This window comes from Dicentrarchus labrax, unplaced genomic scaffold (assembly GCF_905237075.1).
Source record: "Dicentrarchus labrax unplaced genomic scaffold, dlabrax2021, whole genome shotgun sequence".
NCBI classification, from domain to species: domain Eukaryota; kingdom Metazoa; phylum Chordata; class Actinopteri; family Moronidae; genus Dicentrarchus; species Dicentrarchus labrax.
Genome location: NW_026136722.1, coordinates 14,116,540 through 14,138,477, shown reverse-complemented (window position 1 = coordinate 14,138,477; position 21,938 = coordinate 14,116,540). Strand labels below are relative to the sequence as shown.

The 21,938-nt window shown below is 40.8% G+C and overlaps 2 protein-coding genes across 3 annotated transcripts; both read right to left on the bottom strand.

Moving 5' to 3' along the window:
- Positions 1–429: 429 nt before the first annotated feature.
- On the bottom strand, positions 430–8,572 carry kat2a (K(lysine) acetyltransferase 2A). Of its 2 annotated transcripts, XM_051387367.1 has the most exons (19): positions 8,558–8,572; positions 8,043–8,325; positions 7,581–7,704; positions 7,309–7,454; positions 7,087–7,176; positions 6,765–6,946; positions 6,478–6,669; positions 6,087–6,193; positions 5,681–5,785; positions 5,326–5,462; positions 5,028–5,236; positions 4,826–4,952; positions 4,448–4,558; positions 4,218–4,361; positions 4,003–4,117; positions 3,886–3,922; positions 2,832–2,895; positions 2,658–2,742; positions 430–2,532 (listed from the first exon to the last, which is right to left on the bottom strand). In XM_051387367.1, the coding sequence occupies exons 2-19, from the start codon at positions 8,307–8,309 to the stop codon at positions 2,339–2,341; spliced, it is 2,436 nt and encodes an 811-aa protein (XP_051243327.1). In that variant the 5' UTR covers positions 8,310–8,325; positions 8,558–8,572; the 3' UTR covers positions 430–2,338. The 2 variants fall into 2 exon arrangements, with proteins under 2 accessions (XP_051243327.1, XP_051243328.1); XM_051387368.1 differs by lacking the exon at positions 8,558–8,572 and having other exon boundaries at positions 8,043–8,326.
- A 1,160-nt stretch (positions 8,573–9,732) lies between these two features.
- On the bottom strand, positions 9,733–20,330 carry rab5c (RAB5C, member RAS oncogene family). Its single transcript, XM_051387391.1, has 6 exons — positions 20,201–20,330; positions 13,924–14,269; positions 12,038–12,189; positions 11,702–11,824; positions 11,511–11,604; positions 9,733–11,023 (listed from the first exon to the last, which is right to left on the bottom strand). Exons 2-6 carry the CDS (start codon positions 14,087–14,089, stop codon positions 10,896–10,898), a joined length of 663 nt encoding a protein of 220 aa, XP_051243351.1. The 5' UTR covers positions 14,090–14,269; positions 20,201–20,330; the 3' UTR covers positions 9,733–10,895.
- Positions 20,331–21,938: the final 1,608 nt, after the last annotated feature.

The window sequence follows — 21,938 nt, the reverse complement described above, 5'->3', positions numbered from 1 at the left end:
GAGATACAGGCTATTCTTATGTCTTGTATTTATTGTTTACATAGGCTATGTGTGTGATATCTGTCATCTATTGGATGTGTCCTGGAAAAACAAAGGTAGGGTGGGGGACGACTTGATAACACAGTGCAAGTGCAAGCAAATTAGATCACTCTCACGTGGAGAGGCCTATGACCTGAACACGTTTGTCCCGTTCATCCATAATCCTTTGCCGATTCTATTCATAGCAATGTCAGAAGTAACAAGTGAAAAGTGGTCATGCAAGTATTTTTTATTTTGTCAAATCTGAAATCCCCAAAATCCTGATCTAGTTCTGACTGGAGTCTTATAATTAACATATAATAATAATATAATAATAATAATAAAAATAATAATAATAATAATAATAAACTGGTACTTGATGTTAGAAACTGCACATTTAACAATGGTTTATTTAAAAAAAAAAACTTTATTGTCATGAACAGTATTACAGTTACAGTAAATGGCATTAATACCATAACTAGAGACAGTAGCCATCCTCAAACAGGTGGAACGTTCACTCAGACTGACCTTTTTTTTTTTTAAGAAAATCTGAAATGCAGCATAGGTAGATTGAGGGAGAAGTATGCAATTGACAACCCTGAATAATGCAACACTGACATCACTTCAGTAATTCAAAGCTAGTCATGATTCAAGTACAAAATAAACACACACTCACACACACACACAAACAAACGCACATACACAAGTCAATGGAACATTCAACAAGCAGGCTCAACCAGCACTGGACAGTAACTTCCCATAACAGAAGTGGATGCGTCACAGGAAGCACCCCGTTCGACGCTGACCGCTGAACAAAGACGTGTTTTTAACAGTTCATTACAATGTGTGTAACACTGTAAAAAAAACCTGCATCAACAGTGACTAAAAGTTGGATGTTTTTTTGTGAATTCAAATTGTAAACTGTCTGCCATGCATTTACACCCACTTACAGCTTGTGTATGGAGTTATAAATAAACCAGAGTTAGCTTCTTTCAAAAAGCCCAGAACCACTAGGAGGACTGCTTGTTAGCTTACCCTCCACCACCACCCCCCCAAAATCATGTTTAGGTTTTATCAACATAAACTATCCAGTAAACGTGCGACCACCACAAAAAATGTGGCTGTACACTAAATAGAATACTTAGCATATGTGTGTGGAAGTGACTTTACTACAGACTCTAGCAACAGAACAAATCAATGCCAACAACTACAGTATCACACCTGCAAGCATGGTGAAAGCTATACTAATGCGTGACCTCATCCTAAATGATTTGGAATAAAACCCTGCCAGTGGAAAATGGTGTATAAAGAGTATGCATCATATTTACTGTACAAATAAGTATATATATTATGTTGTCAACATGAAAACAACTGTGTTTTCTTGAAGGCAACGATCGGGGGGAAATTATTTTGTTTAGCACACAAGTGCTGGAAATATTTGATGCCCAGTCCATCACTAGCAGCGTCTAGAGTAGGACTGTAACAAACAATTTTTTATTATAAGTTAATCTGTGCTGTTTTCGTCATTGATCGTTTGTTTAGCATACAGAATGCAAATGATAAACAATTGTCTTTTTGGCCGAAACACATTCAATATACACCGGAATGAAAAGGAAAAAGCAACAAATCCTCACTTTTGAGGAGCCAAAACTAGCAAATGTTCTGTATTTGCCCTTTCGTGAACAACTTTATGATAAAAATCGTTTCAACACTACTCAAGAGTCAAAGTACTGCCTATCTGCCCAAGTGTTTTAAGGTCTTCGCCCCTTAAAAGAACATTTATCTTAAAACCCATGAAGATGGCTGGGATGTTCAAGTGTCTGTCAGTAACGGAAGGCAACGTGGCTTTAGGTCCCGAGGTCCAGTTTTCTGTGAAATGAAACTATACACTACGTATACATCTGCTCAAGGGATGAGTTTTAAACTTGGAATGAATGTCACTGAATGTGCGAAAACCGAGTCAATCATACTATAAATAATGGTGGAAAGTGTGGCATTGTTATAACTTGGACCTATAACTTTGGTACACTTAATGAAATATGTATATGCAGATTATTAACCAACTGTTGGGGAAAGATAATGCCGTTTGGACACTTTGTAATGCTCAACTGGCTTTGATATTTTCAAACAACCCTCTGTTGTATTTGCTCAAGTCCAACAATTCCCTTGTAAAATGAGTCAGTCATGTACATACCCTTTTATTAACTCAGATATGACAATAGCTAGCGATGTTCTCCTTGTGATTTGCTCCATCTTGGGGTGTGGCCGCTGTGTCGCTCCTTGTCTGTGAAGAAATGGGTAAATAATTCTGTGGCTGAGTTCATTTCTCAATCAGGCCTCCGTCTTTTAGTTTGAAGTAGAAGAACTTCTCCAAGGTGTTGGCACACTTGCAGTACTCGCTGTCTGGAGGGTTGTACTCGCGACAGTTGGTGATGATTCGCTGCAGGTCGGCAATGAAAAGCTTCTTGGTCACATAGTATCTGTTCTTCAGTCTCTCTGTCATGGTTTTCAGGTCTGTGGAGACAAAAAAAAAGGAGAAGAGAAAAATGTGAGTTAATAATAATAATTTAATAAATGCTATCTGTGACATAAGCAGGAGCTATTAAAGCTGCTGTATAATCAAAGAAATGCTCGCTGACCGATGGGAAAGCGGATGATCTCGTAGTAATCTGGAGCCTCCGATTTTTTCACCGGTTCCATGAAGGGCCAGGCATCAGGATGAGTCTGTTGAGATAAAGTCCTGGTTAGTCTCCGTTCTTATTACTGCTGTGGTGTGTGTGTGTTGCCGTCTGCTGTCAACAGGTGACCCTTACCTTTATCTGGGCCAGGAGGTTCTTCAGCATGTTGTATAACACGTCAGGATCCTTCACCTCTTTCCTGCAAAACCATGCGGAATGATAGCTCAGTAAAATATTAACTACACTCATGTAAACATATGTCTCTAAATGAGACCCCTGTAATCAGATTCATACTAGAATGTGAAGTACGGCGACATTAAAGAACCCCCTTTATGTCACCAATGTGTACTGGCGGAGGCCCTTTGTCAACCACACATTTTTTGAGGCCAAACAATCAATGATGGATTTTTTAAAATTGGTATGGATAAAGTGAGTCGGGGACCCAGAGAGGGGCAACATGAACTTCTTTAGGAAAAGAAGAGAGGCTTTCTAAAATCCAAGCAGAAAGAATTAAGAGTTTAGCATTAGACTTATATATATATATATATATATATATATATATATATATATAATATATATATTTTATACAACTATTTAATAAAGGCTTTGCCAAAGGCCAAAACGCGTCAGTGAAATAAAGACAATTCAGTCAGCTAGTGTTGAGTTTGTTTCCCCCCCACTCTGGCTGATTGATACTTGAGCGCCTAATTGGCTGCCCAATTAACCCCAGCCTGCAAACCATCACTGTGTAAAGTAATAAAACAGGGAGATGTTTGAGTTTTAAAGTTTCTTTTCCTTCAGCTGCAATCCATTCATTTATCTTTTATTTCACTTCACTGCTCAACTAAGCAGATGAAGATATAAAATAAAAAAGGGGTGATTTAACTTTTTAGCTGTTAAATGGGTGCATGAGTAAGTGAGCAAACTGTGGACTTTAGCCTGTCAACTGCGATGTGTCTGTAGCAGAGACAGCTGCTACATAAAAACACATTAAAGCCACTTTGTGTAGAATTTGTAAATTTAAATTTTTGCCACTCCCCCTGTGGTAGTATCAAAATAGACACTGTGGCAGATGGTAAGAGCACGCACAAAGCCCCGCTCTTCCATAGCACCTGATCATTACATCAACAAGAACAAAAGCATCTCAAAACTTGAACAATGATTTGAATAATATATGCTAAAAGCTTACCCTTTGTCCTTGTTACTTGGTTTCCAGCCCGTCTCTCCTGGAAGAAAAAGACTTGTAAGTAATTTGATAATACAGATTTTTAAATATTTTTTCATTACACACAAACCAAACACTCACTTATGCCTGGAATGCTCTCCACTGGGATCTGTCGCACACCCTCTTTGAAGCAGGTGAGACCTGGGTAAACCTTCCTGATCTGGCTCTGTTTCCTCTCAATCAGCTTCTTAATAATCTGTTAGGACAGTTAAGATTTATGTGATATTAAAACACAAAAGATTCACAGCAGAAATCATGTGTTTGCCTTAACAAGAAGACCTCACAGCCTCACATACCTCCTTCTGTCTTTTAATGATATGAGAGAGCTCAGTGTAGGGGATTCTCGGGTTCAGCTCACACTCCATGAGGGTCGCTCCCTCGTAGTCTTTGATGTATCCCAGGTATCGACTCTTCGGCACTTTGATGTCTTTGGAAAAGCCCTGTAAGGGAAGAACAAATTACTGAGAGGACGGGATGGAGGGAGAGGGCCGGGGCAGAGCTAATGTACGGGTCACGCCGGCAGTACCTGCTTCTTGAAGTAGCCAATGGCGTACTCGTCAGCGTAAGTGAGGAAATAGAGGATGTTGTGTTTGATGTGATACTCCTTCAGGTGGTTCATCAGGTGGGTACCATAGCCCTTCATTAAAAAGACCAGATAAAAGACAATGTCAAAAAAGTGCAAGCAAAGTTTACAAGCAGCATCTCAATACTCTGGTCTTTCCATATGCAAATATTTTTTTATGATAAAAAAAGGGTATGGTGGTACATGAGAATAAGGCAAAACAGGATGTTTTGTAAATGTAGCCCCAGGGTCAGTAAGAAAGTAAAAATGTGCTAAAGAAGCTACTACAAATGACAGTCTATCTGTACCACTATGACTCAAGGGAGTAAATTGTTAGTGTACCTTAACTTGCTCATTGGATGTGACGGCACAGAAGACGATCTCCGTGAAGCCCTGAGTGGGAAACATCCTAAAACAGATGCCACCAATGACGCGGCCGTCTTTGATAAGGGCAAGGGTCTTGTGCTTCCTGTGAAAGTTGGAGACATGAGAACGGTGTGCAGGCAGGCGTCCGATGAAATGTGCTACGAGAGCATCTACTTACGGGTCAAACACCAGTCGTGTGATGTACTCTTTGGGCATGCGAGGTAACTGATGAGAGAAGACATTCTGCAGGCCAACCAACCACATCAGGATCTTTTTGTTGGACTTCTGGGAAAGCGAGTTTCCAATGACGTGGAACTCTATGATTCCTCGCCTCTCCTCCAGCCTGGCAGTCTCATCACGGGCAGCGTTAGGCGTCAGCAGGTTAGTCTAGCAATATTAACATATAAACTGTAAGTGCAACAGTCTACATTTGTAACAAAATAAGACTTCACTTAACAAAAGGTTACACGACTTACCTCTGGTCCAAGCATAGCAGCTGGGTCAGTGATGGTCATCATGACTTCATTGACCAGCTCCATAGGGATGTCTCCCATCACACGAATCCGCTTGGCGTCCTCCAGGGTCAACGCCTCTGGAAGTTTACGTTTCTCTCCTGAACAGACAGGGGTATCACTCAGATCAAAGCAATAAGCACATTCGTATTTAAATAACATATGTAGCCACAGGTGTGTGCTGGGCGCTTTACAGCAGGCCTCAAAAACTACACAATACTCCAAATCTTCCTTTAAGTGCATGAGACGTGTGTGAGGTATCGCCATATCTACTGAGAGCAGAAAGGTAATGGCGTCAAAGAGGGCAGGGCTCACAGACCTGTGATGGGCTCTGCACCTCCAGTGTCCATGCTGCCCAGAGAGGAGATGCTGCTCAGACCCTTGGGCAGAGCGGGGGAGCCGGACACTGCAGCAGGACTGATCACTGCAATGGAGAGACACCAGAGTACAGGAAAATTAATTACAAACCATTAATAACAACCCACATTATGCACATTTCATAAACAATAGATACTATACCTAAACTAGGCTGTCAAAGTTACACTACGGTACACTGCTTTATTTGTTTCCTACCCATTTACCCCATTTCTGTGCTTGCTATAATGTAAATTTCTCCTTAGCGGAACAATAAAGTTCAATCTTTTTACCCTAAAACGGAATCTTATTTCACATTTGTCTCCACTCAGTTGTTACTTGATGACCTTAAGGCTGTACACCCGCCTCACCTGTCTGATGTCCCAGCTGTGCGCCGTCTGAGGCCGGCATAGTGAAGTCTGCCTCCCATATTGGTGAATTATCGCCATAGATTTCCTCCTCCAGCATGGACAAGAACCTGATAGTCAAAGTAAAATGTTATTTTAAAGACAAATATTAGCAGGACACCCACATCCTGCCACTGGGGAAGCAACGCACCCTGGCTATGAGAGGGGAGCAACAGTGACGAATACAGACAGATATATGGGAAAATTATCATTTGTTCACATGGCTGAATGTAAAGTTACGCTTTTCTACAAATAAAGACCCTGAATTTGAAAGAAGTTTCAACACAGAAAGATGAAAATGGATGTGTGAAGGTAAAGATTTTCAAACACACTATTTTCAAGAGTCTGCCCTTACTTGGGAAAGTGTGTGAGGATGAGTGTCCGTTTCTCCGGTAGCAGTTTGTCTTTCTCCACTCTGAACTTCTCCAGCAGTTGGCGTCGGGTCACAGTGAAGATGGACTTGAGCAAACTGCGGCCGAACACGTGAGTGGTTTCATAGCGCGGTAGGCTGTCGTTACTCTGGGGGACGTGGCAGTAGCACAGCCACCTGGGAGTCATGAGGGGAAAAACTGCTATTGTTACAGACTGATATCAGCACTCAACACAGAAAGCTACCAGGTTAAAAACATCACATCCACACACCTGGTGTAGTCCACTTTGTATGCTGTCCCGTCGTCTTTCTGGGTGCGCTGCCGGTACTGCGTCGGTGTCTCCAGCTTCCAGTAATTTAAGCACAAGAGGAACATCTTTGACAGCTCAAACATGGTCTGCCTTTCCTTTGGTGCCAGGTGGCTGAACTTATACTGAACAAAATTCAAAACGCCCTTTGGTTGGAAAAGGAAACAAAAAGATCATAAATGTCACAATGCTGCCTCAGAAATTCTTTTCCACATGTTGTGCACCGACTTATTGTCACAAAATACAGCTACTGCTAAACATCAGGACGCGACCTGTAGATGTTCACCTGCTCGATGTTGGGCTTTTCAAAGGGTGGACTTCCAAGGGATCCCTCTACGACTGGTTGGCTCATCTGCAGGATGCATTTCCTCAGCAGCTAAGGGAAATAAGAACAATGTCGATTGCTGAATGACTCCACGTTTACGTTAAAATAACTTTCACATGGAGCCGCGGTTATTAGTATGTCTGTTTCACCCGTTACACCCACATAAGATACACTTCTGCTCACCTTGAAAAGGTAAAAGTAGACCTGTTTGGTGTCAGTGTCCTCCTCTTTATGCACAGACATAAAAAGGTTCTCCACGTCCACCACCATCCCCAACAGCCTGTTAATCTCATCCTCAGACACATTCTCCAAGTGGGACACATGATCAGCTGGAGGCAATAAATAACACAAACACGTGTGTCAAACAACATTGGGGAAACAAGCGGTGGGCAGGAACAGCTTTATTTGCCATTGGGAGGACGACTGGGGTGTAATGGAGTATAGTTAGTTGGTACCCAGAGCATGTCCACAGCTGCGGCACGGCTCGCTCAGGCTGGCTGCTTGCTGTTGAAGGTCCATACGTGTGGCCGATGGTGGGTTTGGGTTCTTCCATCCATTGCACTTGCATGTGTCAACAGCCTGAGAATAAGCAGAATATACTGAACGCAAATGAAAGCGACAAACACAGCCACTCCGCTGCTGGTCGTGTACGTCAGTGAATGACTAAACAATTAACCTAAGCTAGCTGACAATACAAGCGTCTCCTAAGATGTAATGAGAATAATAATAGAAGTGTCTTTGCTAGCTAGCTAGCAAGCTACAAAAGTTATCAATTACGTTAGGTTATTTCGATATTTGGTCATGTTTTTGTTTGTGGTGCCTTGACGGTGCTACCGTTTCCTGCCCCACATACACTAATGCTAATACTACCGTAGACTGCTTTGTTGTGGTGAACTTTGGCTAGCCGAGCTAGCTACCTTGCATGCGGAGAATACGCCAAGTTTCTCAAGCTTCTTCGCCCGTGGGAAAGCTCGGACTTGGGCTTTCTTCTGGCTTGCGCGTTGTTGCTGGCTGAGTCCCGGTCTGGCCGGGTCGCTGTTACCTGACCCGGAGCCTGTCGCGGCAGTACTGGACCCAGCTGAGCCAGCAGACTGGGCTTGGAGAAGCCGGGGTTGCAAGGCCTGCGCCGCCGGGTCCGACATATCCACGCTGCTAGACTCTTCCTCCGCTCCCGTTGAGCTCATATGCTGCCTTCAAGTGCTGTCGGAGAAATTGGATTTAAGAGGACCGCAGCAATGTTTAGACGTGGACTTTATTTTTTTTTAAAGATTTTTTTTTTTTCCATTTTAAAACAGTGGTGTTGAGAGTTTAATAAAATAAATGACACAAAAGAACTGCGCACTAGTCGTTATAGTATCAACTTCTTTAAAGCAGAAACATAACAGCACGATTTATTGATTACCCAAAATTACGTCCGTTACATCAAACTTACGTCCGTCGACTGTAATCAGCCAAATATATCCATATTTCCGCACGTACACACAGTGCTGGATCATATTAACGTTTTATTGTGAATTATATTAACGGAAGTCGTATTATTATATTATGTCCAGCATGATGCTCGTGTAGTTGCCTGTGAGACGTTCACTGGTAATAATGTGCAGTCTTATAATAGTGAGGGCGCTGTAGACAGTACCGGTTTACCTTACACTAGTATGTAATTGTATGTAATTGTAATGTAATGTAATGTAATGTAATGTAATGTTAGTCTACCAATGCCTCAGTCCATGTGCCCTCCAGTGGCCATAGTCATGAACTGCAACACATTCACCCGTATCCTCACTTCCGTTATGATTTTTCAAAATAAAGTGATTATTTTGTAGCGACGACGTATCATAAAATGATGGTGCAAAATGTTTGTGTGTTTTTTTAGTAGTTACAGTTAAAGACTACATCTGCAACTCTACATTTTACATTGGGAATAACCGATAATAATTCTGATTATTGATATTGTTTAGAGGTTTATCAATAAGTTTGTCAATATCTGCATTAATGTTAGTTTTGTGACCATATGAAGCTCTACACCATCTAATACATTAAAAAAACAGTCCTTCAATAAATATTACCTTACTGCATTCACTGCAGTATCTCTCTCTCTTTTTCAAACAATCTTCACAGAAACCAGCATAGCAAATGCACTTGAAAGCAACACGCCTGGTCTACGGTGAAGATTATGGGTAATGTAGTTTGTGGACATAAGCATTAAAATTCAACAGTTTTCATGCTGGTTATTTTATTTAGATACTTATATTAGATTTTTTTTTGGACACTGAGCTGAAATGGTTTAAATTAAAAGTAAATGTTCCACTGTTAGCTGTCACTAGTTATTGACCAAGTTATTCATATTTGGAAATGATTAAACAGGCATACAGAAAAGATACCTTCTCCTTGTTTATTGGTAAAATTACATTTTCTCTTCTTTCTCTACCCATGACCCCACCCTCCCCATTATCCCCCACCTAGCAGCAGTGGGTGCTGTGCAGGTACTGTTGTGCTAGTTGTTGATGCCATAACATGATGACAACACCGAAAGCAGTCCCTCCCTGATATGAAGAGTAAAAACAGACAGAGAGAAAAGAAAAAGGAAAGGAAGCTGACGATAACATCTCGATTCACAAAGATGATGAGACAGAACCAGTGCATTTAATACCATAGATCTTCAGAAAAAAATTAAGACATAAAAAAAAAAAAAAAAAATTCCATCACAAAATAATTAAGGTTAACAAAACATGTAGAGATTGGGAAGATATTGTTTTGACAATAACTACTGATTGATTATAAACTTTAAAAGTCTGATACAAATACAGCAATATTGTCAATACACAGTTGTGATTTTGGTCAAGAAAACAAATCTTGCTTTATGTATTTGTCATTGTACACTGATGATTCAAGAACATTACATTAATGCTAAAATGACGTATGGGTGACTGTTAATAAAGTACTATTTACTGTATATGGATTGATAACATAGATGGATGATCGTAAAACCTTAAAGTCGAGGCTTTAAAAATCATACTGAACAGCCTGTGTCAAAAGAAGCTGAAGTAATAATAATAGTGATAACAATAACAATGTAATAATTCAATCTACACAGCTCTATCAAGAAGGAAATCTCTGTCCATTCCCGTTCCCCTCTTACGAACCTTCTCTCTTCATCTTATCCAAGAAGCTGACCAGGAACAAGACAGAAAAGTGAAGGGCTGCTGCATGCACCTGGACTGGAGTTTTAACAGCGTCATAAGACCATGATCGAAATACTTGTATGGTGCATGGTAAAGGGGGGGGGGAGGGGCAATGAGCCTCCTTATATTCCTTCCTGTTGCGTTATTTTTTTTTTTTCCTCTACACAAATACAGAAACAAAGGTGAGCAAGATGGCCCTAGTAAGTGCCACTGATAATGACTGATATATTTTTTTTCCTTCTTCCATGAATGGGACTTTTTATTTATTTTTTTCTTTCCCCTAAGGTGACGTCAAGTGTCCATCATCAATAGAGAGGTCATGGATTGGCAAGTCCTGGGGTTAAAACTCTGATTCTGTAAGCCTGTGGGGTTGGTTCATCAGTTGGAACCATCAGTGGGGGTCTGGCAGTTTACTGGCCAGTGGACTCATATGCCAAACAGTTTATTGGTGCAGTGTTGCTCATAGGGTTGTTGGTCCGACCGTGGTTTGGTTTGACCAATGGGGTATTGTTTGACAGCTGGCTAATATCTGGTCTGGTTGATCGAAGCTGTAGATTGGTTGGATCAGCTGACTCGTTGTTGTGTGTGTTAGTTCCCGCCCCCACAGCACTGGCCACTTCTGCCCTGTGGTGCAGTTTCCTGCAGGTTAACGCCGCCCTGGGCTCGTCCGCCAGCGCCCGCTCCACCCTGAGGCTCGTTCTTGGGAAGCTTCTTGGCTGTTTTGGGTCAGGAGTACAACTCATTAACGTGACAGTAGGGCTGCGAAAAATGACTAACTTCATTATTTTCTCTACAGCTTTGAGTATAAAAGAACAGAAAATAATGAAAAACTATTTTCTAGAGCCTGAGGTGATGTCACCAAATGTCTTGTTTTTTTATTTGAACAACGGTCCAAAGCCCAAAGATATCCAAGCTAAGATGATTAGTTACTATTTTAATAATCAATTATTAATATTTTTAATAAAAATTGTGAATTTATTTGGGTTTGGGACCCACAGTCAGATAAAATCTGAAGATGCCCCGATGAACTAATTATACATTTTCCATTATTTCCAAACATTTTATAAATCAAATGATTAATCAGTTAATGAAGAAAATAATTCTTAGCCCTATAGTTAAACACAAATTGGTTATTAATAGACTAATTGTTGTATCTCTACATGATGTGACGTGACATGACGTGGTGTGGAGCGGAGCACTTACCAATAGCCATAAAAATCTCATTGACATTCATAGCAGTCTTGGCTGAAGTCTCCATGAAGAGCAAACTGTTGTCATCTGCATATGCTTGTGCTTCCTACAGAAAGAAAGACAACAGAGCAATTGGCAAATTGACAACTTATATTCATTTACTTGAGGATTTCATAGTAAAAATGCCATGTCAGACTGTCTACCTGGAAATCTACAGCTCTCTTGTTGGCCAGATCTGCTTTGTTTCCTGCCAGTGCAATAACAATATTCGGGCTGGCTTGTCGCTGGAGCTCCTTCACCCAGTTCTTTGCACGTGTGAATGTATCCTTTAAAAAAGAAAAGAAAGAGAAGATACTGTGCTTTTAAACTTTAAATCCCTGATACAGGTTTTACATGTCACATGTGACTGTAAGAATTAAAAGAGCAAAGGTCTGTAGCTGTCTCTTCAAGCAAGCAATCATCAACCCAAGCTGAAAAGACAAGAGTCAGCAAATGACATAAGACTTTTTTTTGTCTTGGCTGACGTCCATGTAACTTACTGTGTTGGTGATGTCGTAGACCACAATGGCGGCCTGGGCTCCCCTGTAGTACATGGGTGCCAAGCTGTGATACCGCTCCTGTCCTGCCGTGTCCCAGATCTCAAACTTGACTGTTGTATCATCCAAACATACCGTCTGTGTGAGGAAGGCAGCTGGAAAGGGAATAATACATATCAGGACTGAGAGGAGGCAGTGACTATGGTGGAGTTAAGTTACACGCTCACTGGAATTATTCAAAAGACAAAACAGAAGATTTAAATTAAGTTCAGGGAGGTGTGGTGCTCCATCAACCACATCCAAATGGCCAAGGTTTTTCAGCATTAGTGTCGCTGGAGATACACAGAGGACAAAAATATCAGGTGTACAGTAAGAACATGTAGCACATTACGAGCAGGCACAACTGCACACAACTGGCTTACTCAGGCAACTGTCACATGACAGAGGAAACTGAGCGCTCCCTTGCAAAGCACATACTTTAAAGCTTTGTAATCTTTGACCAAGGCATGCAGCTGACCACAGGTTCAGTAGAATATAAAACATGCTGACTCCTATTGAGTAAGCGTAAGCACTGGGCATCCTGTCTCTACATGCTGAAGCCACATTACTCATAAAGATATAGGAAACCCAGAAATGTTCTGTTGCTAGTTAACATAATCAGCATTTACAAATATATATAACTTCATCTGATAGTTGACCGCACAGTTTACCGGATAAAGTCTACTGGTAGAGCTCAAACCACATGTTTTTTATTAACTGCAACACCCCTTGTTTAAATCAGGCCTGGGATCTTTGTTGTCCATCATCATCACCCTCTCTCTCTCTCTCTCTCTCTCCCTTCTCTCTCTCTACACATGTCCTAGTTGACCTTTTTTTTTTAACATGGAAATTCAACATAAATCTGGACAGAGGAAACACATTTGCTCAATATATGTTTGAATGACAACATTCTTAGCACTGATGAATCATTTATTAATTAATTAATTAGTTACTCAACATTTGCTTATCTATCTAGAAAACTGAACCAACACAGCATGTTGTAATTTACAGAGATAAACTGCTGAGTGCTGAGGCTGTGGGAGACCGGTGGGAAAGATTTGAGTGAAGTTAATGAAATAATGATCAACAAGCTCGGTCTCAGAAGTCAGCAGCAGTGAAAGCCTGTTTTATTTTTTTTCAGCTGGACTGCAGACTTGCTCTTAAAATTCCATTTAAAACCCACCACTTTGCAAGAACATGATCATATTATTGCTGTAAGATTTTACAGTAACTCTTTAATCAGCTTCACTGATCTACAGGAGGTCGAGGAAACCCCCATTGTTGTCTCAATTCCTTCCTGTTTCAAGCAACCTCCTCTGTTTCTGAAACACTGTATTTACATATAACAATCTAAAGTTATTTTTAGCTCCATCCTCAAATAATATGAAGAAATGTAATTTGTTTCCGCAAAATCAATATACATTTCTGCCATGTGCAAGAGGCTTGCTGGCACATGAGAGAATCGGGTGATCCAGCTGCAAAGAACTGGTTCCACCACTCCTTCTCCTGCACAGGCTCTGACAACAGAAAAGCTTAGGGCAGACAAGCAAGCATGTCCTCTGTACTGGCAAGGGCATGTTTGCTGCTTCTTCGGCATTCATGTCCACTGACATGTTGAAAGAGAGGGTACAAGATAAGAAAATAGAGGTTCTGTACAGCCACATGATGCACAGCATAAAAGCTGTAGGAGTTGTGTAATAATATTATTTTGTAATAGAAGTTTTAAATCGTGCAAGCTGTTTTAAAGTTGTTTTTAAAGTTTTAAATTGTGTAGAGATGTACAGCTGTGATGCAATTCAAACATGACGGCAAGCGGGGACAATTCAGGGAATCAAACACACAGCCCTCACCTCCGATGGTGCTCTCCTGGTACTCGTGGAACTGGCCTTTGACAAAGCGCAGCACCAAGCTGGACTTTCCCACCGCTGATTCCCCCAACAGCACTAGCTTAAACTGGCAGATCTTGTTGCTCGCTGCAGTGCCGTTGGTCCGTGCGGGTCCGCCTCGCCCTGCCATAGCGCAGTGTTGATGGTCGGGAGAAAGAAGAAGAAGTCGGGAGAAGAGGGAGGACGTCTGGTTGACTTTAGGCTTGGTGCAGGGGCTTGTGAGGGCTGGGTGAGGCTGAGCTAGACGGGGGGCAGGTTCAGTTCAGGCAGGTAGATGAGCCAGAGGAAGAGGAGTCCTCACCAGTGGGAGCTGGAAAACACATGTTCACTGTGTTAAGCTCTGCTCCAAACAGAAAACAGGCTTTCCATCAAAACAAAAACCAAGATTAATTCCTTCTTCCTGCTTGCAGTTGCCAATAAGAGTACTGAATCAAGTAAAATGTAGTGTAACCGTAAAATATACTGGCACTAAAGCTTTTGTTTAGCCAAGATGATTATGAGACAATTTGAAGTTGTTGACACAGAAACCTGCATCACACTGGGGCTGGGCCTGCAGATAAAGCTATTATTTAACCATGTTTAGTATAAACAAGTGCTGAATGAAAACACTTGTGTCTCATTTGAAACTGTGTCCTCTGTCATGTCCCCACAGGTTGTCCTAGCAGTGTGTTTTTTCACATGTAAATGCTACGCCATACACCACAGAATGACACTCTTACATTTGCTTTTCATCAGTATAACTAATTCTTATTAAATAATAAAATATATAAGAATTAAATGATGTTGATCTGGAGAATTGCTGGTGCAAGTGTACAGAAGTAAGTGTAAAAAAAAAAATGTAAGAAATGAAAAACAAACATATGAACCATAGAAATTAGCATAAAGCCTTAACCAAACACCCTCCCCAAGCATAAGCTCAACACATTTGTTTCTGTGAGTCATCTCTTAACAGAGGTCTGGCTGCTGTTTTAAGCAATGATTAGGCCTGTAAGGTGTTAAGATCTTAGTGGCTGTTTCCATGTAGCGACACCAAACACCGATAATGAACTCAATATAAAACATTAACATTAATCAACAAGTCACACATTCATTATCTTTAAAACTACAACTTGCAGTGACGTCCACATTTTGTTGTGCAGGAAAGAAGTGAAACTACATTTATGACTCATTCTTGTAGCAAAGAGTTGAGTTCAGTTTGAAATTTTACTTTGACTCAAGTAAACATAACTTTGCTTGGTAACAGCATACCAGGAAGTCACAATAAGTCAACAATGCATTCTCTTCACTTCAGCTTGCTTTGCGTATCTGAAACCTTGCCTAATCTTTTTTCAGTTGGGTGATACACATGAGGTCAGCTAGCTTCTGCTTGGTCAAAGGACAGGAAACACAACTCAGCTCAAAGCAGGAAGTGAAGATTGCGGAACACATTTTTACTGCTGAGCACATTAAAACTTGGGATAGCCTCAGCTTTGTCATGACTTAATGCAGAAACACAATGTATATTGCAAAAAGAACGAGGTTAGACTATACCTGAGTGAGAGGGGAAATGTTGGGGAATGAGGAAAACTGAAGTGAAGGCGTCCCAGCTGATATCAGTCTGATAGTAGAGTTTGGTTGTGCTAGGCTTTTTCTCAGCTTAAGCTTCAGCATGTGACAAGAGATCAAGGCTGTCCATAAAATATTAAGAACTGGCATGTTTCATTTGAGAGTGTACCAGCCATGCCGCATACATTCATTATATGAAATCATTTCTGCAGTGCAAGTCTATGTCTACATGATATTTTGCAGCATTACTTTAATTTTAGACATCACAGCACAACATGGGATATAAAAAACTTGTACTAAACACAGTTTACATGTGTTATGACTCAACAAATAGTCTCTCACTTCAGATTGCGGTTTTACTTTTAATGTAGATTTTAAGAAAGGTCTCATTACACCATCACAAGGCCTGAAAGAGCAGAGGGAACCCTTCACAGCGGGAGCAGAGTTGGAGAAGGAATAAAAGCACTTCACTGGGTCAAACAGCCAATCTGTACTCATTTGATTGCAAGCAGTAGAGCTGAACTCTCACATGTTCACATTCCTCACAAGAGGAAGCAAAAGAAGAAGGGGGCGATGGACTAGCTTTTGGGAAACGGACTTAAAATATATCCTGACTAGCAAATGCCTAAAATATAGCCTAATAGCTCCTCCTGAACAGATTCTCTTGGAAAGAAGACATGCAAAAGAATAAAATGTTAGGAACAATTTGCTTGAATTCAGTTATAGACCTAATTTAATTTAATGCGTGCATATTTTCTCTGACAGAAAAGTGAGGCTTCATCCAGACATTGACGGTTTTCCAAACACAAATTTTGCTGGCTCAGTCAAACTACTGATTTGGAAGGTTTGGATAAGCCAGATGGGATGGAAGAGACTTATACCAACAACAGGCCTTAGGAAAAGGGTTTTATTATACAGCACAGTTACTTTATACTTGTGTGTACTATTTTCAATTCTGGCAAGCACACAAACACTGTATGTAGCGATTCACAGGAAGAATACAGTAAAGGAAGGTTTCAAAGACAAAGGGTAGCCTACATGGGGCAAGATTATGGGTCCTGAGCAGAAGACTTCTATTTACTACCAACAGACACAGCAGAATACTGCAAAGAATAATAGAAAATCCTATTATTAGGATTAAAATGATACACATAGTGTGCCACCTAACTGGTAAGGTAAGTAACATCTATACCAATGTGCAGCATACCATGTGAAAGGTAGAAGTGGCTGTCTAGCTTGCAATCAGAGGCTCTTTGTTACACTGAGACAGACATACACACATCTTAAGCAGCCTCCAACTGCAACGGATGCTTTGACGGCATCCCTAATGGGCTCTGAAGACCTCCACAGGGAAGTGGGTCAGAGAGAGAGAGACAGTGGGACATAGGTCAGAGAAAAGGCAGGAAGAAGGAGCAAAATAAGAGGGAGAGCCTGTGAAATATTCATCATGGCCTCCTGTATGCTTTGCTGCCGGCATGATATCTAAGCACTAAGCAAGGACTGCAGTGCACTGATCACCTAAATATGAGAGCATGTGCACAAACGTAATACCTGTATAGGTACAAACAACTAATCTATGTTATTGTCATTGTCTTTAAAATTCAAAACTTGTACAAAAACCTGAAAAAACTACAATAATATTCCCATGAACGCCGGCTGTTCACGGTTCAGAGTCTGTAGTGACGTGAAGCCAGCATGGAAGCGTCTTAAAACCGGGATTCAATGTAAAGGCCAGCAGGGAGAGCTCCACTTGCTGCAATAAAAAACAATACCATGCGTTTGATTTATTGGATCAGTAAACAGTTTCCTACCAAGTTCATGGTCTCAATCGTTAGTTTCATTTCTTCCTCTGTACACTATGATGTTCATTTAATAAATTATGGTCCAATTTAGAGTAACATAGACGATAACGCTGTGTATGCTTTTGGGCGTGGCAACCCTATGATTCACTGATCACATCACTCTCAGTGAGTCTGTCAAGCACACAGCAGATCAAACTGTCAAACTAGGCAGTGCTGATTGAATAACAAAAGTTTATTTTCAAACATTTCTTATAAGCCAAACTTCAGCATAATGAGAAATCTGAGCTCCCGTAACTAGGGTGTCCCTTGCATAAATATTTAGAAAAAAGTTTAGTTTATTCTCCTAATGGTTGAACAAAACAGGAGAGTCTTATTTTGAAATAATTCAATTAAAAAGAAACAGAAGTTGTAATTGTTTTCCTTTGCAGGCCATGCAATCTAAAATTTGTGACAGGATAAGTTCTTTACAAGGAAGTTAGTTTTTGATTACAGAAAATTCCCTGTAATCAAAACTAGATGACACATTTAAAAAAAGTAGTAGTCCAACAACACCTGCGGCTGGTGTCACTATACCAGTTTCATGTAAACAAGCAGGGACTTGAACTGTTTAATTTGAAGGGTGGGGTCGTGGAAGAACTGGTGGTGTCTGATATGAGGGGTGCATAACCAGTCTCCTTTTGTCAATTATGCCAAATAGACTGGCCTGGAAGTAGCAAATTTACATGTACAGTGAAACCATGTGCGCAAGACCTACACATTATTGGGAAACAAACTTTTATATGCAACACAACAGAGATACATGAGCAGAACAACCAATGAGTTTTCTAATGAAACAGGAAAAACTCTTGGTCCAAGGCAAACCCTTTTGCAGTTTAAGTTTCTAATAAAGAATGGCTCTGGAAACAGATACGGGGAAACTGGTGACATAACTCAGGAAAAGCAAACAGGATACTCATCACTACGAGTTAGCAAGGCCAATAGGAAATCACAGGCACTTCCCTTTCTCGTGACTTCTCATGAAAAGCTCAGTAGTATCCACAGAGAAATATAGGTATCCATAGACTCCACCAAAATCTGCACCTCCCTGACAGTCAGAAATTCAAAACTGACCCAAGAGTTTAAAAACATTTACCTACTGAAACATAATGTACAACAGCAGCTCTAAAAGGGGCCAGGTTACATAATTGCTCACCATATGAGATTACTAAAGTATAGGCTGAGTCTTGCACAGTTCTTCCTATGTCTAAACACTGCATTAGAAAATACAAAAAGGAAGACCTTCTCTTACAAAGCCTTCCTTTTGTATGAAAATACTGGTTCCCATACTAGTTCCCTTTGGTCCTTTTATGTTTTGATAGCAAAACAAGCCTAAAACAAAAGGCTTCAAAATCTGCTTCTTTCTGCAGTGCATATAAATAAAAAAAGAATTAAGTTCACAGGATGCACTGCATACATAGTTTATATAAAGTTGAGTCTTCAGTTCATAATTCAAGAATTGAAACACACTACTATGGCCTGGTTGTCAGTTCAACACTACTGATCTGCAACGTTAGACAGTGCTGAATGAAACATAGCCTAAGTAAGAAAAGTGAGGGGTGTCCTTGATAACCCCAAACACAAATATTATGTATACACATGTGGGGGGGGGGATTCACAGTCCTCCTATCAAGGCTGGTTGGTCAAGATGCAGCACTGCTTTAGAAGGACAAGGTCCATACACCATAAACATAACAAGAGCTCAAGCAAGTTACCATAAATCCCTTCTGTGTCTCAAAAGGTCCAAAGACCTGTTCTCCTTATTGAGCCATAAACAGGAGTGACAAAGACACATTGGTTGTCCAGTGCAAGGAGACAACACGTGCAGACACATAATAACCTCAACGTAAATTGGCTGAATTACAACACAAATGCTGTCAGCACTAATGACACATTTATGACAGCGTCTATATATAATGGCAATGCTTAAAGTGCAAGCTCTCTTTTCTGGCATGAGAGAGTGAAACAAGCTACCAATGTTATATTAAAGTTACATCCAGCATTTAAAAGTATGTAAGCTAAAAAAAAAAAAAAAGGGGTTTCATTCTCTCTTGTAGCTTTAGCAGACATGGCTAAGTTGTAAACGTAACATAATAAAAATAATAAACCAACTTGCACACGGTTAACCAACCAAAATGTGTAGTGTAACTAACCATATTGGCTACTAAATGGAAGATATAGTTAACGTTAACCAGGATAAGCGGTCAAAATAAAGCGCCCAGCATCAATAACTTAAAGCTACATAGCACAACACTGCCTCGTACTTGTGCCAACTTAGTGACTAACTAACGTCGACTAGCTAATGTCAGCCATTCACATATCATTTACCTAGCAGTAGCACTAGCTTGTCAACGTGAATCGTCGATAAAAAAAAAAAAAAAAAACAACCCCAACAAAAGTCGAGCTCTGTAGAAGGAAAACATGACGGCGTTAGCTACGTTAGCAGCTAGAACGTTAGCCAAGAAAACGTCAATAGACAACTTTCCTTTTCTCGGCCCCCACGTCGTCAGCTGTTTGACATTTCGACAAACTCGAGGACTCAGACTTGTTACCGTGTCTGCTGCCGACACGGGTTAGCTAAACATGCATCGTATGTAATCTCAGTAATGTTTGTGGCGAGGCTTTTTGTGTGTATATATGTGTATTTTTGTGTGTGTGTGTGTGTCTCTCAGAGCTAGAGCCTCGTAGCCGCTCTCGATCCAGGCTGATGGACATTTCGGCTCAACCCGGACTTGGTTGCTCAAAATATGATACAGGGTGAATAAATACGGTTAACAGCTGGTCGACAAAAAGGACCAGGATGCGTTCAGTGTCCCGCTTTCCCACCACCTTGTATAATTTCAAGTTGTTTGACTTACAATACTTTTTCTTCTTTCGCTGGTCTCATCGGCGGCGGCGGCAGCTATCTTCTTCTTCTTCTTCTTCTTCTTCTTGGGCTCTGGCCTTCCCTTCCGGTTAGTGATTTTTCCGGGAACGTCCCACTTTTTGTCAGCGGCTGTCCGACCAATGGCAGCAGTGTACACAAGACACCACTGTCTGCAGTACGAGGGAGGTGTGCAGGGCTCTTTAGTGTCCTCGTTTCATCAATGCATTGGCTTAATTTCATTATAATAATTAATTAATGTTTAAATTTTAATGTAAAGCCTGCACACTTCAAAATAGCTTCAAATTGTTTTTTTTAGGCACCACAGCCAAAATACTTATTAAATGTTGATGTGTCTTGAATTAAAGTCTTCTTTTTAAATCTACATTAATTTTCTAATACATCAGTCTCTCTAATTACGTTTTATTTGTCATTTGTCTTATAAACTTTTTCACATCTGGGATTCAATTTCACATTTATATGGACTTGCTGATTGATCTTTGCAGCTAGACTACACTGCTGATGAACATGCACAACCAGAGAAAAGAGATCAGACTAAATGAGGAATCTGTAACTCAGTTTAATTAATATACAGAAGAAAAATAAAATATTTTCAAGTAACAATTAGACAGACAATCTAACTGTGTTATGTGTCCGAAAATAGTAATGTAGATAATAGTGTGATAACGTAGCGGGCTAACTGGCTAGCTCGATGTCATTAAGGCTCACTGATCTCTCCAGTGGTAAATAAAGGTTGAGTGAATGAATAAATGAAAGAGAGCCAATTAGGAGAGGTTGTGGAAAGTTCAAATCTTGTTTAGATCTTCAAAGCTATAATTTGTCCCTTGTACAAAAATACACTTTGCATCTTCGTTTCTTGTGTGACTCTGTAAATCAAATAAATCAACATTGCCAGAATGGCCCTTTTTGTTTGTTGTGAGTTAAAAGATGACCTGCTAATGCTACTGGTACCTCAGAATGCCCCACAATACACCACTCAGGTCAGGATTTAATGTTAAGTGCAACAGGGTTATTTAGGCCTGTACAGTGTTTTACCCTGTGTCTTTTTGTAAGTGATGTAAACCACAACACTGGTGAAGGTTGTAATTTCCAAAGGTTCAGGAGTTCATTCATCTGTTTCAGTTGTGGAGATGTGGTGTGCTGTAGGAATTGTGCAGGTATAATTCAGGGCAATGAGTTACTGCATGATTACATGCTATTTTGTAAGGGTTTCTTACGGACTACCTCACGGAGAGACCACAGTACGTCAGACTGAAGGGCTGCACGTCAGACACTGTGGTCAGCAGCACCGGAGCACCACAGGGAACCATGCTCTCTCCTGTCCTTTTCACTATGTACACATCCGACCTCCAGTATAACTCTGGGCTCTGCCACATGCAGAAATACTCGGACGATACTGCAATAGATGGCTGTATCAAGGATGGACGGGAGGGGGAGTACAGGAGCCTGGTCGAGGACTTCGTGAGATGGTGCAGGTCCAACCATCTGCAGCTGCAACACCCCCAAGACCAAGGAGATGGTGGTGGACTTCAGAAGGAGAAAACCACATCTCCAACCCGTGTCCATCGAGGGGGTGGATGTCGAGGTGGTCAGGATCTATAAATATCTGGGGCTGCAGCTGGACGACAAGCTGGACTGGACAGCAAATATGGACACTTTACACAGGAAAGGGCTGAGCCGTCTGTACTTCCTAAGAAGGCTGGGGTCCTTAA